The sequence below is a fragment of the Rattus norvegicus genome, chromosome 2 (genome assembly GCF_021556685.1).
Source record: "Rattus norvegicus strain SHRSP/BbbUtx chromosome 2, alternate assembly SHRSP_T2T, whole genome shotgun sequence".
Taxonomy (NCBI): Eukaryota; Metazoa; Chordata; class Mammalia; order Rodentia; family Muridae; genus Rattus; species Rattus norvegicus.
The window spans coordinates 123,279,443-123,302,096 of record NC_141535.1 but is presented as its reverse complement, the minus strand read 5'-3'; the positions used below and the strand labels follow the sequence as shown (position 1 = coordinate 123,302,096).

Below are 22,654 nucleotides of genomic sequence, written 5' to 3'. Positions count from 1 at the left end.
GCCCAGCACGGCTACTTTCTGAGTCCATTTTCTCTTTTTTTTTTTCTGACTGCCTTTTCCTTTTCTACTTATTTCACCTGCCAAGTTCCTTAGTTTTGAAAACTTGCTGCTCACAATCTTCTCACTAAATATCATGACTGCTAATTACATGGTTATCTGACACCATGTTGAGGAGGCACAAGCTGCTGTCCTAGTGACAAAGATAGACCCTAACATTCAGCTGCTTCCTTACGGAAGCTCTCACTTCTTCAACCATGATATACATCGTCTGAATTTCTTGGCTGAAGAAGACTGTAGATAGCAATGTGTCATATGACATTTAAATGGCCTCTGGACTTGGAAGCAGCCTCACAGATAATCTCATACACAAACTGTAGTGTGGTCTCTCAGAATGGAGGAACTTTGAGCAGAGTCCTCTTAGTGTCCCCTCCCAGTTCTGTTCTAAGAAGCAGAATCCACTCTGTAGATCCTGGCTATTTAGAGCATGGCTCTTTTGGCCATCGCTCTTTTAGTATCTTCTGCCTTCATTGCTTCTAATTTGCTTTTGAATAGAAATTATATACAGCATACATCGAGCACACTTCAAACACTTCTCTGTTTCACACGTTATATTTATTGATGATCCAAAATATTTGTCTAAGTAATGATGTTAGTGAAAAATTCAAGATGTCCTTATAGGAAATCGGGGCCCTATCTTAAATTCCACACTGACTGATGTTTCTGACCACACAGTTCTCCATCGGGGTACCATTTGTATTATAGGATTCTCAACTCTCATCTCTAGCAACTACCTGGTCACCATCGCCCCTCTAATAAACAACATCTCCAAACACTGCCAAGTTACCATAGGGGGTAACTCCATGTAGAAACAAATACCTAAGGAAGATACAAGTAGATCACCAGAAAAAGAGTTGCTCTTTTGTGTGCCTTACTGAAAACAGACACCTAAGATACAGCAGGGTGAGTTGGCTGCACAGAGAAACCTGGAAAAACAAAACCTAAAATTTAACAATAAGCATCAATTTCATTTTTTAATATTATTTGTGAATTAAAGCAAGCAATTGCTAATACTGTTCTGTATACTTCAAAATTTTGATAGGAAAAATTAGTAAGTGTGGGTTTGTTGTAAGAATTTTCTAAAATCAATACAAAAGTATCAATAAAATTGTAAAACAGAATGATCTTGTTAAACAGTTGATACAAATAAATACAAGTTCTCATGGGTGAATTGGTGCTAATATTTGTATATGAAAGACTGTGGTTGTCATTTCAGACTCTCAGAAAGTCATAGGGGTGGGAAAATGATGGCTCCTAGCATGTGAATAACTTGTTTTTATGTCTAGTCATAGAGAGGAAAAGTGAGGTAAAAGCCTGGAGAGAATCCACTTGTTAAATACCCATGTCAAAAATTACTGTTTTGAGATTTTTATTTTATTTAAAGTGGGCAGAAATATGATTCAGTGCTTGCTGTACAAGTGTGAGAACCTGAGTTTGGAACCCCAGCACCCATGCCAATAGCTGCAAAGGAGTCAAGCAAATCCTAAATGCACATGGTCAGTCAGAAAAGCAGATGTATGGGCTCCAGACACAAAAAGAGACCCTGTTTCAAGGGAAGTATGGTAGAGTATGATAAACCAGCTCATGTCCTCTGTCTTCATAGTAATAAGAATGTACCTCTCACACAGGTTCTCCAATGCCCCAACACACACTTCCCCTCTCACTCTCATTGAAACTTATTTGGAGAGACAAAAATAAATTTTACTTACAATAAATACCAAACACATTTAACTTCATGGATTTTTCCTAGGTGATGAATGAAAAGCGTATTTCAGAACAAAGTCAGATAATTTCTAAGTACTTATTCTGATCTTAGCATTTAACCTATATTAGCAGTGTTTAAAATAATTCTTGAAGAAAACTAATTCTTCATAATTAAGGCACACTCTTCATGCTTTATTTTGCTTGCAGTAGGAAGGAAAGCTATGCTGATTTTTATCAGGCAAAACAGATTTGACAGCCTATTCATCCTGGCTTACCTGATAGTTGACTCTAAAACAAGACAAAGATTTAGAAACTGACCCTCTCAGATTTTATTTTTTACGCTGGTCCAGGCCCTGGAATCATGTAGGGTGGATGGTATTGGATCACTGCCAAGCATTGACCAGAATTCCAAGACTTATGTAAAGAAGAGGACAGAATTTCCGGGAGAAGTGACTGAGCCCCCAGAGTAGGTAGGAGTCATGTGATGGGTCATCACTGGTTCCCCTCTCACCTTCACTGTGGTATAATTGCTGCTTTCCTGGATATGGATCAAAATGCCATTCTCACTCCGAGTCCTGAATTTTACTTCCAGGCTATTGACACCAAAAGGCTCCAATGTGGCTTCCCGTATGCTCTGCGTCAGCAAGTATTCCCGCTTCTCGCTCTGGCTCATGTGGTAGTCCAGGCGTCCTTTGCCTTCTAGTGACAAGGCAGTGTCTGGAGTGACAGCTGAAAGCCAAGAAGAAATTGAAGGCATTCACTAGACTTTTTAGAGCCTTCTTCAGAGTAGCAGAGAGCATCAAAACTGACAAAGTTCAAGTTTTTAAAACCACTGTCCCTGGTCCTCCTCTGAGAAAACAATTTCCATTTGTTAATAATTGTCCAAGTATATTTCCAATAGTTGAGTCCTTTTTTGGATCTGTGAAACATAACACCCTTGATGACAGTCATTAATCACTGGGGAACTCATCATCCAAACTCTTTGCTATGGGAGAGAAAGCCTGGACATGGAACACACACCAACTGCTAAAATGCACAACAAAACTTGTCACAATTTCAGTGCATTCCTGAAATTATTAAGCAAATATATTTTTAAAGTTGGAAATCTTTGACTCTTTATGCCAACTAGTCTCTGCTATTTAGAATTATGGACCCTCAAAAAGTGTCCAGAAAAAGATTTCTATTTTTAACTCCCTCTACTTGAAACCATTGTCATGAATGGCACATCTTCAGACCTAATAAAAGACTCCCACTCCAGAAGTAAAAACTTAACATCATCATAACCAATAACATAACATAACTCAGGAAAGAATGCTAGGGAAATGGAATGGGGGTAACTCTGCCCTGTGTGTTACACTCTACACAGATAAACAGAATAACACTGGAGGAATTATTTCTGGGTTTACAAAAATGAGACTCGGGGCAGCTCACTGAAGAAATACTGTGTAGTAATTTCTCTCTCTCTCTCTCTCTCTCTCTCTCTCTCTCTCTCTTTCTCTCTCTCTCTCTCTTCATCCCTCTCCACCCCACCCCCCACTGTTATAGCCAGTATGCTAAGTTACATCTATGCTGTCTGCCTCTAACATCTTCTGGATTGTAACAGATTCTAATGCTATCACTCACTTCTCTCCATTCTCTATTACAGTAGCAGCAAATGGTTCCTTTAAAGGCCATCAGGTGCCTGTGGCTGAATTAAATAGCAATCATTCGTTTCAAAATAAAGCAGTTCTCATAAAGACAGCCCCAAGGGCTCAGAGTAAAATAGAATACACAGCTTTCAATTAAAGAGCCATTATTTACTGATGGCTCAAGTATTATAGACACTTGATCAGCATAAGATTAGGGCTTACATGGAAAGTCATTAATGAGCAGACTGAGAGAGCACTATTCAAAACCAAGTTAAGCTAAAAAAAAACTGAGACTTTTACTTTTAGCACATTAACTCTCACACACAATTTGGAGCTTTGCATTATTCAGTGATACAGTGTGTAAATTTTTTATGCCAGATATAAAAAATGTAGCCAGAGAATTATCACTAGACCTTAGACAGTATTGATCTACAACCTCAATACAGTTGCTGAAGTTTTAGAGTTCCTAACTGCCTGATATGTGACATAAAATAGCCCATGATTCATTACTAAGTAGGTAAGTCCAGTTATTTGATTCTTCAGAGAAGAGGCCAATTTATAGCCATCATTGTATTTTACCCCATGTTAAATACTTAGCAATGGTCATGTTAGAGTCCAAATGCAGTAACATGCTTTGGTGCACATACAAACACTTTCTGGGGCAGCAATGGTGTCCTGTGAAGGGGAAAATAGCAACTTACATTTTTCACAGTACTTCCCAGTCAGGCCCTCCATGCACTGACACTGCTGCCATGACCAGAAGTCCACACAGGTGCCACCGTGCTGGCAGGGGTTTCGAGCACAGGTGCCTTCTAGTCTAGGGCACCTACAAAAGAGTCACAGAGAGGAGGGATGAAGCACGAAACTGGAAGAAGGAAACTTGTCTTGAAGCAGACACAGACTGATCAACTTGCTTAATAGAAGGCCTTCAGGATAGGAAGGGACTTGTGCCAGCTACCCTCCAGCAATTAGTGACATGGAACCTTAAAACACAGTCTAACTCACACCAAAGACAAATACTTTATACAATGACAACCAGAGGTGACAACTTCTATAAAGGCATAATGGTCCAGAAATCCTTGGGTAGCATGGTATAGAGCCACATGTTAACTTAGGTCCCCATGCACTCCACAAAGACACTTGTAATTCAGCCGCCTTATTATTGCTGTTAATCATTCTATTTGTTTACATCTCATATGAGATCCCACTTCCTGGTTACCCCTCCACAAGCCCCCCAACCCACGCCTTCCTTCTCCTCCCTCCTCTTTGTCTCTATGAGGGTGCTCCCACACCCACCTACCCTCTCCCACCCCACCCCTCCAGCCAGGTATGACAACAGTCATGAACATAATAGAATGAAATAAATCCCTATACTCATGGAGGAGAGTTTTTCTCCACCTGAGAAAATAACAGCCAATAAGGGAGAAGGTGTTTCCATAGTTTGTTAGACAGAGCTCCTCTGTGTAAATTTAAGAGTATGTGATCATAGGGGGCTCCTGTGTCCCCAGATTCAGGGTAAGAGAAGGACTTCTGTATTGAGATGTCAAGAACATTTAAGATCATTCTAGGAAACAGCAGTGAGAAGTCCTACTGTAAACTAGGAGAACTGGATGTGGGAAACATCAGGAACAGAGTAACCAGGAAGAGGGTGCAGATAAGTTACAGGTTATGCTGCATCACAGAAGCCCTGTAAATCAGGAAAGGACTCAGCTAAAGCCTTTAGATGTCCATTGTCTCCACTTCTATTGTTTAATGATAAGAAATAAAACCTTACTGATCAAGGATGCCTTGTGCTGCCAGAGCCTGGCTGGGCTCCAGGGGCCGTCCATTCACAGCGAACTCCATTATACAGCCCACAAAATCGTGGCTCTCCACATGCCCCTTCCTCTGAAGGATTGGCTCTAGTGATCTGATTCCTCCAACAGTGACTCGGTTTGGCTGTACATCAAGAGTCCTACGTGAACATGAAAGGGTAAAGATCTCAAAACCCACACAGCACACTTCACTCAATTACTAAGCTTTTCAGGAATGAGCATCACAGGTCAACACCCAGCCTCAAAGCAAGTACTCCCAGGATTGCTTGTTCTTCATATAAAAAAAAACATACAGTGAAACTTATGAAACTATATTTTCAACTATCCAAGTTTGATGTGCATAGCTATATTGTCAGAAAAAAAAAAGAACATTGTAGAAAGGACCAAATGCACAGAAGTGAAGACTGATCTCTGCTGCTCTCTGCAGCCACAGTGAGCCCTGAAGCATACTGGTAAAAATTGGGTGGGAGGTCACTGTGCATCTCCACTTCTGACAAAATCCCTTATGCCTTTGATTGGCCAATGCTGCATTCAGCTTGAAGTGCTTTAGGAAAACATGCATTAATTACCACGCAAACGTGAAGAAAATGTGTCTGCTTGGTGATCATGCCCTACAGGCTTGCAGAATTCAGCAAACATAAAAGCACTTTGTGGAGGAAAATCAAACAGCTCTGGCTGCAGTGGACACTGTCTGAATTCCTTATCCTTGACCCTCCTGCTTTGTGGCCCTTAAGCTCAACATTAAAATAATATATCACGGACATTCATTACTTTATCGAATGAATATCTCTTTCAGGGAGTGGAGGAATGTTAAGTCTGGAGAATACTTATTTTAAAGTTCTTGTAAACCTTCATTTCAGTGATGAGGAGAACAGAGCTATCATTTCACTTACCAGTCATCTGAAACAGCCACATTACTGACAGTGCAATAGCCTGGCTCTTGATTCTCCGAGCAGGAGTCCACAGTTAACGAGGCTGCCTGTAAGCAAGGGAGGGGAATGGTTACCACAGGCCCTCTGATGACATCAGCCTCCCCAGTAGACATTGCCAGCACTGCTCTCATGTGGGGATAAGTGAAATTATTGTTGCTATGATTTTCTTGATTTATTGTATACTTAGTATACCATATAACTTGCTTCATATATTAAGATATAAGTGCAGATCTCCTTGGTATAATATATATATATATGAAAATTGAGTATGTTTGAGAAATAGTCCTCTCCTTCTGCCTCATTTATACAAGAAAGGATTAAGAAGCTGTATTCTTTCTGGAAATTCTCAATTCCATGAGATTACAATTTTAATAAAAATATCTACTCTATAATCCAGTTTCCTAATAAATCTTTCAATTTTTTCAAAAGATTTATTATATCTGCCTTACTTACAAAGAGAGTGTAAAGGTGTGTAATATATACTATAATATGTGGTAATTTATGGTTTAAATATATTTTCTTTTCAATTGACTATAATTATTTCCATGCAGTCTATTATGATCCTGGTTTCTCCTTCCTCGTCTCCCTGCAAAAATGTACAAACATCAAGTAAATGCCCTGATTGATGTTAAGAATTATTACTTCAAATAGCACTGGCAAACTTCTGTGTCAGAACCTCTCATCAGTGTTTCAGTCACAACCAGCAGCCATTGTCATGCAAGCTGGGGACCAGAGCCCTCCACATAGAACTTCCTGTGTAGTCAGTGTCTCTGGATAGACCACTTGGTCAGTAAAAAGCCACCAAAGGCATAGAGAAGATCCAAGGCACTGATTGAAGAAGCCAAGGTCTTCCCTATGGGCAGTGACCAAGAAGGCTACTTGTTGGGAAAGAAAATGTTGCATTTCCCCATTATTCTGTACTTTATGATGAGACCGATGACCACTCCCCGATCACCAGTAAAAGTCACCATATGCCAAAGCTTTCATATTTCAACGAACAGCATTTGCTGTGAGGTTCAGTGTGTGGCATTATACTAGATACCCCAAGTTAGAGGGAGTCCAACACCCCTAGCCAGGAGTGGACTTAGTGTTTCTCCTGGTACAGTGAAAGGATTCTTACGTGTACTTTGATGCCATGGCACACCCATCTGTAGGAAGTATAACCACAGCACTGCCCATGCATGACTGTGAGTCACAGGGTTGATTATAATAAACAGTAGGAACACCACAGGGGCATAGACAAGATCGTCAGCACACCTCCCTTGCATGAAAGCAGGGCAGACATCAGGTTCCCTGTCTTAAATATAAGGCCACATTCATGATGGGTGCAAATGACTTTACTTTCTTAACACTGCCTATGACTTTTAGGGGCTGTCCAGCAACATGGATTTTTAAATGGAAGATTCGAAAAGTTTGTGTAACCCTCTCATTTCTCAGAATCTATTAATAGAATCCACTTATCACTATTGCCCACTGAGTATTTAAATGCTAACATTAAAACATATTATTCATTCACTTTTAATATATCTAACAGCCATTAAAATCTCTAAGGACTCTTGTGAGCTGCATGAATATTTTTTCTTACTTTCCTCTCAAGTGAACTGTAATAAATATTAGCATTTTTGGGGAAAAAATCCACCATTCCAACCCAATGCAAGATATTTATGTCCCACTTTTTTATTATTCCTTGTGGTGTTTCCTCAAAAACTAAGAGACACCAACCTCAGAAGCAACATTGCATTTCAGAGAAGACTTTGAATGCTTCTCTGAACTCACTGCTGCAGAGCAACTATGCAAAATATTGCTATTAAAAACCTCCAAATCCTTCTTACAAAATATAGGATGCTTATGCACCAACCAGTGCTCTGGCTGGCGTCTGTAATGGGCATTCTCAACCTGTAGTATGGATTCCTGTTTTGGGAAAACTCATGATGATAAAAATCCAAGATGATATAAAGGCCCTAGTCACTCATGCAATTTCATCGTTAGAATTCTTTAAATAGTTATCATAGACACAAGCTCATAACACTGCTTTTTCTAACCAATATATTCTTTCTTTTCCTGTCAACAGGAGTTTAAATTGAGACATCTCTGGTCTGGCTATCTGATGATGAAGGCCCAGAGGCTAGTGATGTTGCCAATTTCCAACAACTTTGTTTTGAAATGTATAGCATAAGAGATTCAAAAATCAAATAGGAGCCTTTTTTCTGCACATTTTCTGAAGCAAGGACACATCTTCCCACTGTGGCCAAATTAGTAGTGGCAGAAATATTTTCTTCACATTTAGCATTACTCAAAACCATGGTCCAGCTCTGATTACAGCCATGGACAGAGGGGCTCAACAGATGAGTGTGGCTGTGTCTTACAAAGAGGTAGAAGGTCGAGAAAGCATCATTCCATGCAATGTGACGAATAATAAGTATTACCTTTTTTTCTAAGTTTTTGTAAGTTTAAACCCCATTTGTCCTTACATTCAACATGTAACATGAATTACATTCAACATGTAACATGAATTAAACTCAACATGTAACATGAATTACATGCTCATTAGATTAATGATCTTTGAGACAGAAAAGTGATCATTTTAAATACAGTTCTAGGTTTCCTTTAAGCCTCTGAGCAGTATGGGCTGCTAAAGCATTGACCGTTCATTTCCCACTCTTCATAATTAAATGAGCAAAAGAAAAGTATTGCTCTGAGGTCACACAACCAACTCGTATATTAGCCTGTAATTTGGGCCCATGTGCATGCTTCCCACAGGGGCTGCTGACTGGCTGCTGTGCAGAGAAGGGATGCTGAGAGAGGAGAGATGCCTCACCATTCCTGCGCGCCGAGCAATCACTGTGTGGAATTGTCCATCTGACACCTTCTTCATGGTGGTCAGTTTGTATGTCCCACTGCCAAGATTATATGAGAATCTGAGCCTTTCTTCAGCAATTTCCAAGGCCAGGAACTCTGCCCGCTCTCCTGTCTGGTTGTCGTAGTTATAAAGCAATAAAGCATGACTTTTGATAGTAGCAAACTTGACATAAATATAGTTGTTGTTGGGGTCCAGGCTAGGAAACTCCATGTATGACAGTTCCTCAAATCCATAACTGTTCAGTTCACAGTGCTTGCCAAAGACACCTGCAGGGAAGAGAAAGGACTTTGAAGGCCAGCAATGTTTTCTTAAGCTATTCTTAACAAAATATTTTCTGACCTAATAATGAGTCACCCAGTTTAAAATGACATTATCGCCATCCCTTCCTTGGGTGCTACCCAAAATTGCCATTTTTTTTATTAACTTGAGTATTTCTTATTTACATTTCGAGTGTTATTCCCTTTCCCGGTTTACGGGCCAATATCCCCCTAACCCCTCCCCCCCTTCTTTATGGGTGTTCCCCTCCCCATCCTCCCCCCATTGCCGCCCTCCCCCCAACAATCACGTTCACTGGGGGTTCAGTCTTAGCAGGACCCAGGGCTTCCCCTTCCACTGGTGATCTTACTAGAATATTCATTGCTACCTATGAGGTCAGAGTCCAGGGTCAGTCCATGTATCAAAATTGCCATTTTTATACCTAGACAAAGTGCCATGGTCATGATTGGCAGGCTGACCCTGCTTACAGCATCACCAAAAGAAGACCAAAAAGTATGAGAGAGATGAGATGCTGACATTGTTTGGTGCATTAGGAATTTACCACAGTGTGCCTCAATTTTAAAAATCAAAGGCCATGGAAAGGAATATGTTTGAAGAGAGTTCTTTCTCAAAATACATTGAAACTTAGTTTGTTGACATTTGTAAAATTTACTATGGTATAATGTTCAGCCTTAATACTTTTCTTATTATTTTATTTTATTGACACAGGGCTTTACTGCATAACCCAGGCTGTGCTGGAACTCACAGAGATCCTCTCCTGCCTCTGCTTCCAGAATGCTGGAATTAAGAACACGTGCAACTACAAAGACCATGATGCATCATTATAATTCTTAAAAACCGTGTTATTTCAACTGAGGACAGTAGACCCGGTTGCTTTAACTTAAAAATCAAGTCCCCAACTCAATGTTCTTTTCCAAGGTCACAAAATGGGGGAAAGATGCTGCCACCAGCCCAGAAGTCACTGTTTTATGTTATGCAAATGGGCCTTTTGCCTTCCTTTGTGTCTGTGTACCAACTCTATGCCTAGTACCCACCAAGACCAGATGAGGGCATTGGATGCCCTAGAATTAAAATTATAGATAGCTGTGTGCTGGGAAGCAAACCGTGGTCCTCAGGAAGAGCAGACATTACTCTTAAGCACTGAGCCACCCTGTTTCAAGCTTTGATCTGCCTCATTTTCAACTTGCCTTGGGATGGGTCAAAGGAAGTTCATTTAGAGTGACTTTGTGTTGGTCTTTCCATGTTTGTACTATCTTTTTCCAACTTGAAAATGAGTTTTACTGATGAGACTACACTAGGCAAAATGCTTTTTCCACAGACACTGGCAGATGTGGCTGCTGCGTGGAAAGTGATGCATGGCCGCAGTCAGGGTTTATTTTCACCTTAAAAAGGTTTCGTTCTTACTCCTCCATTGTTGGTGGGATTGCAGACTGGTACAACCATTGTGGAAATCAGTCTGGAGGTTCCTCAGAAAATTGGACATTGAACTGCCTGAGGATCCAGCTATACCTCTCTTGGGCATATACCCACAAGATGCCCCAACATATAAAAAAGACACGTGCTCCACTATGTTCATCGCAGCCTTATTTATAATAGCCAGAAGCTGGAAATAACCCAGATGCCCTTCAACAGAGGAATGGATACAGAAAATGTGGTACATCTACACAATGGAATATTACTCAGCTATCAAAAACAATGGCTTAATGAAATTCGTAGGCAAATGGTTGGAACTGGAAAATATCCTGAGTGAGGTAACCCAATCACAGAAAAACACACATAGTATGTACTCATTGATAAGTGGCTATTAGCCCAAATGCTTGAATTACCCTAGATGCCTAGAACAAATGAAACTCAAGACGGATGATCAAAATGTGAATGCTTCACTCCTTCTTTAAAAGGGGAACAAGAATACCCTTGGCAGGGAATAGAGAGGCAAAGATTAAAACAGAGACTGAAGGAACACCCATTTAGAGCCTGCCCCACATGTGGCCCATACATATACAGCTACCCAATTAGACAAGATGGATGAAGCAAAGAAGTGCAGGCCGACAGGAGCCGGATGTGGATCGCTCCTGAGAGACACAGCCAGAATACAGCAAATACATAGGCGAATGCCAGCAGCAAACCACTGAACTGAAAATAGGACCCCCGTTGAAGGAATCAGAGAAAGAATTGGAAGAGCTTGAAGGGGCTTGAGACCCCATATGTACAACAATGCCAAGCAACCAGAGCTTCCAGGGACTAAGCCACTACCTAAAGACTATACATGGACTGACCCTGGACTCTGACCTCATAGATAGCAATTAATATCCTAGTAAGAGCACCAGTGGAAGGGGAAGCCCTGGGTCCTGCTAAAACTGAACCCCCAGTGAACTAGACTGTTGGGGGGGAGGGCGGCAATGGGGGGAGGGTTGGGAGGGGAACACCCATAAGGCAGGGAAGGAGGGAGGGGGATGTATAAAAAAAACAAAAAAAACAAAAAAAAATAAATTAAAAAAAAGGTTTCGTTCTTTAGTTTAGATTTAGTATCTATTGTAAATGTATTGAAGCCACAGTCCAGAAGCTGCTCAGCCTCCAGGGGTGACTGCCACTATTTCACAGAGTATTTACAGCTTAAGCGCCCAAGGTCACGGAATCATGGGAAATAGAAAAGAACTTCAAAACCAATACACTGATCTTGCTTAACTGTTTTGACTGTGTCATATTTTATATCCAGTCTTCAAGATAAAATAACCTAAAAGTGTTTGCAATGTTCACATGGATTATCTTGTCATTTGCTGTGCAGGCAAGGATAACACTTGGTAAAATGACTAGGAGTGATTTAAATCTCAGACCAAACTAAAGAGGAAACATTAGAGGAAGGACACATAGGTGATATATTGCAGAGGTAGCCTTTAATATGCCATTAACTTACATCTACATTATTTATATTTTATGAATTTGTATTGCATATTATTCATACAAACAAACAATAATCCTCCTGTAGTAGGCATAAATTGCATTGCACATTATTTCGATAAGCAAGGAGTAACTGAAACTAAATAAAAAGCAAAGGAAAATCATACATGCTGTGTGTTTCTCTGGGTCTTTTGTTATATCATAACTAATGTACAAAAGGATAGACAAGACTCAAATGTAGCTGAAGTGTGTAGATGTTAGGCAAGGAACTTTGCAGTTACATTCAAACGCACACTGTATGTTCAAGTATAAAATGTGTATATAGATTTTTTCTTAAAGTTTTTTTTTTACTATTTCTATGAAAGGGATATCGCCCATCTTAAAATATAAAAATAAAATTTAGTTGCCTCTTTAAAATTTCTCTTCCAAACGTCTGTGAACCCCCCCCCACACACACACACATACACAGCACTTTCATAGGTATATCCTGTGCAATACAAAATAACAAAATTACAAGAACTAAAATCTGAAAGGCTAGATCATCTTACAAGCTATTTTTCCTAAAACACAATCTGCCTTCTATCTATCTGTCTGTCTGTCTATCTATCTATCTATCTATCTATCTATCTATCTATCTATCTATCATCTATCATCAGCTATCTAATTATCTGTCATGTATCATCTACCTATCATCTATTTATCTATCTTTCATCTATTTATCTATTATCTACCATCTACTTATCTATTACCTATCTGCCTATATGTTTATTAATCTAAAAATATATTGAAATCTACAGAATGAATTTTGGCGAGTGGAACTATAAATGGAACAGTTTTTCCACCTTCGAAGTCCTAGGGAAGCTAGTGTTTGGGATGTGTGTCACCACCCTGTGTCTCACCACCTCGGGTCGTCCTTTGAGGCACTTTCATCTGCAACTTCTTTCTGTGTGTGTCACCCACATTCAATTTAAGAAAGCAAATTACTTTTCCTTCTAATTCAGTCTGTGCAGCTTGGGATGATGTATTGGAATTCCAAGGCCTTTTATTTTGTTTTTCTTTCTAAATGCTTCTATGGTCAGCTGACAGTCTACATTTAAACAGTGCTTTTGGGGTTTGCCTTTGGAAGGAATTAGCTTGGATCTGGACTGCCAGCCTCGTGTCTATTGTAATTTAGAGTATGCTGTTTCTCTCCCCCAGGGCTGTCTTCAGGGTGAGGGAAGGTCCATTTGGATCCCAAGGTACACTCCCGGTTTAATATCAGCACCATATGGAAAACTATCTAACTGTTTGGCATTAATTGTTCTCAGTATGCATATTTGCCATTGAAATGGCGAGGAATGCTAACATCCTAAACACTCTGTCAGTCACTTGAAAATTATTTTCCACTTTCTATTCCAATTTACTTTTCTTTCATTCCAAAACACAAGTTAAATCATGAAGCTTGACTGTGGGATCCCAATAAAATGGCCTTGCAGGAGATCTGAGGAAACGGCTGTTTTCATACTGACAACCCTTTTGCTTCATGAGCATTTTGATGAGACCCTTGAAAATTGTGATATTGGCATGACCCCAGCAACGTCCACAGGTTCCACCTGCTTGGTAGTCAAATCATCACGGACAGTCTATGCCAAACTTTTCCTGATTTTGAACAAACACCTTAATTTCTGAGTCTCAGAAATATTGGTAAAATTGATTTTTCATAATAATTACTATTATCATAATAATAATATTGTTATTTCTATTATTATTTGTGTGTGTGCATGGTGGAGACATGTGTGTCACACATATATATGGAGGTCAGAGAACAACCCTGGGGAGTCCACTGTTCTCTCTCTCTACTACAGTGCCAGAGATTGAAGCAGTAGTACTGAGCGAGCCATCTAAATGGCCCCATACTTACATTTTTACATCCCATCCCTAACAATTTTCCCTGTGTTTAGTTGGAAAAAAAGAAAACTAAATCCGAGAGTTGAGTTGTCTTCTGTGACTGGCAGCACAGACATTTCACTGGTTACTAGTTCCAATGGACAGCAAGTAGACCTGCAGATCTCAGGCTCATGGGAACACAGAAGGCACTCGCAAAACACCCTCATTCTCAATGAGAGAGACACACCCCTGCAAATGGAATCCTGCTTCTAATGCAAGGCAAAGCCTTAAATCATTGAATTAATCACAGTTGCTTGCTGACCTATTTCTGGGTGACCATGAGGGGTCAACTGGAAGAAATCAGTAAATGCCATGTGAGGTTCTAATAACATCCATTCCCAAGGGAACCCAGTGGTAGCGTTTTTATTAACTTCTGCAAATTATCTATAAAGACCTAATATACATTTAGGTCCCAAAATCATCCAGTATAGAAATATTTGGATTAATGTAAAAGAGAAACAAGCAAAAAAAAATACTTGACCATTCTTAGAAATTCGAGGAAGAATTAAAAGTGTTTAGACAGTATTTTAATTGCTAAGTTCTATGCTGAAAGAAGGTGTCCATGAGGTTATTAAGTTGAGGTATTTTTTTCGAACAATAATTAAAGCGATGTACTCGGTAGCATTTCCACAATTAACCTTTAAAACAGTCAGCATTAAATATTTCATTTTACTTAATCCCTTTGTGCAAAATGATTAATATTCTCTCATGCTTTGAATGTCTGACCCTCCTGCCTCCTGGGATTGCATGCTGGGATTGTAAGAGTGTACCACCGTGAGTTTCTCATTCAACCCAAGGTTCCACGCATACTCAGCCAGCACTCTGAAAGCTCAGCCACATGCCACAGCCAGTCTCTAGACGAAGATAGCAATGGAGACATTCTACTCACCGAATGGACAGTGGCAGTAATATGACTCCACACCGCTCTGACAGGAACCACCATTGAAGCAGGGATTGCATTCACAGTAATTGACTGAAGATTCACACATTTTTCCTAAAATGTATCAAACTGGTCAAGAAATCTTCAAAGTAAATATACCAACCACATCCACTATAAGTACATCCTTCAGAACCAAGTCACAGAGCAGAGACACAGAAGCCCATCAACTCAACAACAGGACACTGGGATCATTTCTCAGACAAGTTCCTTCTCTCTTCCAGATGCGCTGTCATAAAGACAGATACAATTTGCATCATCTAAGTAGCCATCTAGGAGAGAGACCCATTTTCAAGGGAGTTCCGTGGTGAGAACATTTGAATTATTTCCCTGATGTTGTTTTGGTTGAGATCCCCACCTTCTCATTGACACACTGCTTCTCACCGACATGCGAACTTTTACAACCCTCTTTCCATTATAAAAGTTTCATTGCTTCAAATGTTTCAGGGAAGAAATGGTGTGATTGGGCTTGTCAAGCACTCTTTTACCTCTCAAACAAAGCAAAACAAAATCCCTGAACTTGAACTTATCCTATGCCTTGTGTAAAGCAGAGTAGGAAATAAGAAAGCCTGTCAATCACATTTCCGAATTCACTCATTTTTCATTTGTTCCCTAGAACAGTCCATACATGCTTTATCTGTTTCTGAGAGGACAATATGCTGCATAGTTTCAGCATATAGGTCTTGCCCATGTATATCTTGTTAAACCAGATGCATTTATATTGGGCCAGGCAGAGAGTGGATGGAGAATAGTAGATAAGAAAACATACAACCGCCCGAAGGGGATGTTTGCATGATCAGAGTCATGATAAGCCTACAGGAAGGAGAAGTGCATGTGTCACAAGAGGTCTTCTTAGACGCTTTATGTGAACACTGTGTGCTTGGGGTATATCTGTGAAGGGGTTTCCAGATCCTGTTCACTATAGTGGAAGGATTCATTCAAAAGACTAATCCAAAAGGGAACCTGCCTTGTGCGCCAGAAATCGTCTCTCTTCTTCCTACCCGTGGTTGCGATATGACCGGTAGCACCTGCTATTTTGACACCCACAAACTATAAGCCAAAAGAATACCTCAAGATAAGCTGATATTTTTGGCATGGAAACAAGAAAAGTGACTAATCTGGAAGTGAGTTTCCTGCCTGAGAGTTGATAAGTGATGCCACTGACCAATTAGGTCTTCTGCTTCTGTGTGCAGTTCGTCTTAGGCTGTGTGAGCATTCGCTATCCTGATAGCCAAAATGCAGTGTCTATACCCTGTCTTGTTTTGTTGTTTATTTTTGTGTAATTTGAAAAATTGTTCTATAAACTGAAAGTGCTATTTTATATGACCTACTAGAAAATTCCTAATTTCCCAATGCTAACAAATAGGAAGACTGATTTTTAGCTAATATCCATTAATCAAAATTAGGATTTTAATTATTTACCTCAAAAAATCTGTTCTTCGTGTGTATATGTGCATGTGAGAGAGAGAGAGAGAGAGAGAGAAAATGTGTGTATACACATGTATGTGTTTATATATAAGCATATGTAGGCCTAAGGTCAACATTGAGTGTCTTCCTCAATGGCTGTCTACCATAGGTTGTCATAGACTATCCCTGACCCTGGTCATTGACTGAAGCAAGCCAGCTGGTTAATCATCTCTGTGGATCTTCCTGCCTTGCTTTCCCCAACTCTGAGGTTACAGACACACCATCATGGCAAGGTTTTTAATCATGCCATATGGATCTAAACATGGGCCCCTAGAGATTGGCAGCCAGCAGTTTGCCATCTGAGACACTCCCCAAACCTCCAGTTGCTTTAGTGGTACTAGGGATTGATCTTACAGCCTGCTGCCTGCTAGGCCAATGCTCTGCAGAGCTGTTTCTGCCCCACTAATGAGTACTTTGTGTATCTTGCAGTGCATGTATATTTTGTCCACAGAGCGAGACAAAGCTGACCACAGACGAAGCTTACATCACAGCAACTTCACTTGACACACATCTTAAGTTTTTGTTTAACTCATTTTTTGTTCTTATGGCTTGATTCTGAAGCCACAGTGGTTTGAGTCTGACATTATAAATCTAAGTCAGGCCTTGTGGTACCGCAGAGCCATTTCTGAGCATCACCGAATCACACACACGATATCTTTCCCTTATAAACAGCATCAGTTGCCTCCTGACAGGAACACAGAACACATTTTCAGAACACTCCTGAATTCTCAGGGGAGATCATGAAAATAAACAAGTTACAGTTTTAGAGGTACCAAAAATAAGTTCCCAGTGTGGTAGGAAGGAGACATAGGCTGGACTGTGTTATGGTAAGTTTGTGCAAAACTTCACACCATTTATGCTGGCTAGAAACACATCCACCTCCACACCCCAACTCGCTTTCCTACTGGATACAGGATACCTCTCCTTAAAATGTGGTTTATTTTTCCCTTATTAAAATGCCATTGCTCTCCAATACAGATTTAACTAAGGCCTACTGACTTAACTTTTTATTGCTTTCCTACAAGAAAGTCTTACACCACTCCTTCCATTTATTTCAATCACTGTAAAAGAATAGGCAATTTTCCCATACACTAAAAGTTAAGTACCGTTTGATTTTAGTATTCCCTTTCTGGTCTGAATGTTTCTTTTAGAATAATGCTAAAAGTGGCATATTTATATAAGTAGGCCCATATGTCTTACAGTCTGTGGGGGTGAGATGTAGATCATGGCAGCATATTAGCTGCTGCTGGGCTATAAACTGCCAGCCACACTTCCTAAAGACAAGAGACGGGGAAGCAAGAATGGAAAACCTAGGCTGGAGTAGCAAGAACATTGGCTCGCATGCACTACAAGAGTTTTAAACACACATGCTTAATCTTTGGAATTTCTACTCTGGGGGCTGGAAAGATCACTCAATGGTTAAGAAAAACGCCTGCTCTTTCAAAGGACTGGTGTTGGGTTCCCAGCACCTACTTCAGGTGGTTCATAACCATTTGTAACTCCAGCTCCAGGGAAACAAGTGCCCTCTTCTGACCTATACAGGCACTGCACCTAGGTGCACATACCCCACACAGACATAAACACATTTGCATCACTAAAAGTGAGTCATTAAAAAAAAAAAACAACTCTAACATGAGTGCAATCTTACTGAAAATATCATCTTTTAAATTTTCCCATTTAAATAATACAATAAATTCAGGTGTTCTTTTTGTGTACTTTTACAAGGAACTTGTCATTCATACATGGTACTTCATTGTAAACATCTAAGTTTAATATAAATGTTCACTAAAGGCAATTTCAGTTAGCTCAAAGACGAGTAGAAAAACATCCTAAAATAAATATAAGCCTTACTCATGCATTTTAAAATATACAACTACAGTGTGCCTAAAATTGCTAGAAAATAAAAATATACTGAGAATGGTTATCTTCACAATAAACATTTTCAGGAAAAAACTATCTTTAGCTAAGAATTTTAATTTAAACAAAATTTAAAGTAAATTTAATTTACTTTTAGAAATTTTTAGAAGATAATAATCAAAAATATATAAAAAACTTAATGATGGCATTAAATAAAGAATTAGAGTCTTAATAACATTATTTCTTGTCAGAGTATATGAGTTATTCATTCTTTGAAAACTTTTTTTGAGTTCTTCTTTAATGAATAAAAATTATGTAAAATCTATCATATTGATAAAGTTGATACTTATATTTAAAGACAACTTTTTGAAGACATAAGTATTCAATTTAAATTTCAGATTCTAAAAGAGTCATCATATATGTACTTCTCAGGTGTGAAATGCTGAGACTGTAGGACCCAGATGGAAACCAACAGTCACTCCCAAACTGTTCTGTGTAGGTCTTCCTGTAAATGTAAATGTAAATCAACTTCTGTTCATGGCATACGGTCAGGCAGAGAAGGTCGGGCACCATAGCATCTTCTCGTATGGCACCGTCTGTGTTGCGGTGGTGTGAAACAAATTCTTGGGTCATTAATTTGAATCAATCAGCAATACCCATCAGAGTCTCGAGGCTTGCAAGCTCTCTGTTCAGATGTGCAGAGCAGATCTCTGTGTCCTCAATGCAAAGCGCCATCTCTGTGCAGACATGGTTACTATCATAGTGGGCATTTGAAGAATGAATTGCTCTTTCCCTGCTTTGACATCTGGCTATGAACTGTGCTGAAAACCACTATCTTAGACAGATGGAGAGTTGCTTTGGGTTGTGTAGATTCTGATCACATGAAAAATGGAAAGTAGTGAAGGTGAAAATGAATACATAATCATTAGATAGGGTGTCCACACAACTCTCAAGAGTAGAGATCAGGAGTACAGGAAGTGCTAGACCTAAGAACATTTTGTGTAGCAAAAGATGGGAGGTGGCTTGGACAGAGACTGGGTATAATAGGGGGTATTGAACACAGACTGAAGATAGAGGGTGCGTTGAACACAGGCTGAAGATTAAAGTTGTTCTGGCTGATTTTGTGTGTCAACTTGACACAAGCTGGAGTCATCACAGAGAGAGGAGCCTTCCTTGAGGAAATGCCTCCATGAGATCCAGCTGTAAGGCGTTTTCTCAATTAGTGATCAAGGGGGTAGGGCCTAGCTCATTGTGGGTAGTGCCATCCCTAGGCTAGTAGTCTTGGGTTCTATAAGAAAGCAAGCTGAGCAAGCCAGGGGAAGAAAGCCAGTAAGTAACATCCCTCCACGGCCTCTGTGTCACCTCCTGCTTCCTGGCCTGCTTGAGTTCCAGTCCTGACTTCCTTTGGTGATGAACAGTAATGTGGAAATGTAAGTTGAAAAAAACCCTTTCTTCCCCAACTTGCTTCTTGGTCATGATGTTTAGTTCAGAAATAGAAATCCTGACTAAGACAAAAGTTTTCGTTGAATACAAACTAGCCCTGTTGGAAGTATCTTCAGTACATTTATTAAGGAAAAATATTCAAGGCTTATTTGTTAAATAGCACATCTTTTTGATAATCAGAATATAGCTAAGGTAGCAATTAGCTGTTAAACAGAACCATGCTATGTAGATAAGGATTCTCTTTTATATTCTTAGTTGATGAGACATTCTGTTTTCTCAAGCACACCACCAATGATCTGCCACCAAAAATGCCATCCTATCTCTTGTATTTATACACAGAGCAGAAGGGTTCTATAGGAAGGTATATGCTTCCAATCCAATTTCTATGCAAATCACTGTATTAACATATTTTATTGTTAATATTTGTGTATGTGTTATTCATTCTGAGTATGGATTTTTTTACTATTTTATTACTTTATGTGCATGTGTGTTTTTCCTGCATGTTATTTCTGTACACTAAGTGCATGCACACCAATGTTTTGGAGGCCAGAAGAAGGCATCAGATCCACTGGAACTAGAGTTCCAGATGGCTGTGAGCTGGTACATGAGTGCTGGGAACCAACTCCTGTCTGTGAGAGCAGAATGTGCTCTTAGCTGTTGAGTCATCTCTAACCCCTTAGAATCTTTTACAGTTAACTCAACACCAAGTAGATATTTTTGCACACAATGTGAATATTGCCCCACTTTTCCCAGGGAAAGGTACCACCAAGAAATTTAACTTGTCAAAATGTTTTTCTCAATACATTTTTCCTTAAAATGTTAAGCCGCAACTACTTGCAGATTTCTTTTCTTCTGTATTTTAAGTTTCTCTTACCTCATAGTTATCACAGCACTCACACAACTTGGGATTCTTTTTTCAAAGCCTCTTACTCTTTCCATTCTGTGAAAGCATGTGTTTGGCAAGCTCCTTAGGAAAAATTACTGTGTACGGTGTGTGAGTGTGTGTATGTGTGTGTGTGTATAAAACTTTTTTCTGCCTGGAAAAATTATACTATAACTTGTCACAAAAGTAATGAGTGGACAAATTTTATCTTCCCCTAAAAGAACAAGACATATTTCAAAGCAGAAGGAAATATCACATGGTGATAAATCCAAGGCATTCTTCCCAAGGCCACAACCTGACATGTATCCAGATGTGTGGCTGTACTTGGAAAGGTTAAAGAAGCCATGCACTGGCTGTATTATAAGCCCATGCACTGCCTATATTGTAAGCATTCTAGACTTAGGAAAAAGTCCTATCTGATGGTTGAGGTTATAGACACGCTTCACCCTAGAAGGGACTCAAGGACATGCTGCAAACTGCAAACCTGTAGGTGTGAAGATGAGAGCTGAGGTGGCTGCTGATTACCTCTGTGCTTTCTAATCTGCGATCCACTATAAACACAAATGGCTAGGAAAAGAAATACTGGGTTGTTAAAGAAATATGATTATCAGGCTGATGTTTTCTGGCAGGAATCCCCAAATTTTGAGGTGTGAATAACACAAAAAATTAATTTTGACTTACTGATATATATGAGCAATGGATGTGATCATGGTATTTATTCAATTCTATAAAACCTAGAAAATCTTTTCAGGTATTCTATAGTATAATAAACTCATTAATGTTTTCTAGTAGCCTATAGCTACTCAGAAACCCACTTTCTAATATGAAATTTAAGTTACAGACAAAGTGCACAAACAATAAAACTATTAGTTTTAATCCTAGGTGTTAGCTTGCTGGGATTTGGAGCCACCCAGGAGACACACCTTTGGCTGTACATGTGACCATGTTTCAAGAGTTTAAGTGAAGATGATGAGTGCAGGTGGCTCAGCCCATGGCCTGGAGTCCTGAGCTGAATGAGAACAGTGATAACAGTGTTCATTCTCTGCTTCCTGACTGAGGCTGCTATGTGCCCAGCCACCTTCCATTCCTTCCCCATGCTTGTTTACTGGTGAGAATTTTCTTGGTATCCTGAGCTACCAGGAAAATGTACATTAAAAGAGCATTGCACTTTCTCCTCATCTCAATCAGGGTGGTCACCATGAAGCAAACAGATGATGAAGAATACAAAGAGGATGAAGAGAAGGGTAACTTCTGTGCACTGCTTGGAGGAATGGGAATTCATCCAGCTCACTGGCAAATGACCCAGCTCAGGGAGTCATATCCAACCACAGAGATATGTGTGCATTTAAGGTGCATTAGTCACAAAAGTCAGTGATTAATGGACCAACCTAGATGTGCATCAACAGATGAGCACAAAGAGACTTGAGTCACACTTGGATGTGAGCCACCATGTGTGTTGAGTGCTGGACCTAGATACTCCCCAAAGGCAGCTAGTCCTCTTTTAGTGATCTTTACTACTGAGCCATCTCCCCAACCCTAGATCCTAGATTTTACATAGATACATAAATTCATATATATATATATATATATATATACATATATACATATATATGCAGAAAAGCAGACTTGCATTTGTAACAACAGGGTAAAGGGAGGAAGAGAAGGAATGATCAATATACACAATATATGCATGAAAATATATTTAGCAACCATCTCTGTGCAATGAGCATGAGCCAATAGAAGAAAACCAAGAATTAGTGGAAGTTCAGTGAAAAAAAATGCTTTAAGATATACATGAACAATTCCCTGGTGATAGAAAATAAAAGAACCAATGTATGTTTTGATTTATTTCCATATGTTCCTTTGTGCATACCTTATTTCACACAACACACAATGCCTTTGAGTAATCCATGAATACCCACAACCAGTATGTGCTGCTTCTCCAGTAATATATAAGATGCACAAAGATAAA

The 22,654-nt window shown here is 39.5% G+C and overlaps 1 protein-coding gene across 1 annotated transcript in view; it reads right to left on the bottom strand.

Moving 5' to 3' along the window:
- Positions 1–22,654, bottom strand: part of Fat4 (FAT atypical cadherin 4) — a 129,410-nt gene that overhangs the window by 7,142 nt on the left and 99,614 nt on the right. The window contains exons 10-15 of the mRNA NM_001415042.1: positions 14,985–15,089; positions 8,954–9,261; positions 6,097–6,182; positions 5,164–5,343; positions 4,091–4,215; positions 2,273–2,490 (exon numbers count right to left, since the gene is read on the bottom strand). Coding sequence (NP_001401971.1) covers positions 2,273–2,490; positions 4,091–4,215; positions 5,164–5,343; positions 6,097–6,182; positions 8,954–9,261; positions 14,985–15,089 — 1,022 coding nt within the window. The remainder of the gene's footprint in view (positions 1–2,272; positions 2,491–4,090; positions 4,216–5,163; positions 5,344–6,096; positions 6,183–8,953; positions 9,262–14,984; positions 15,090–22,654) is intronic.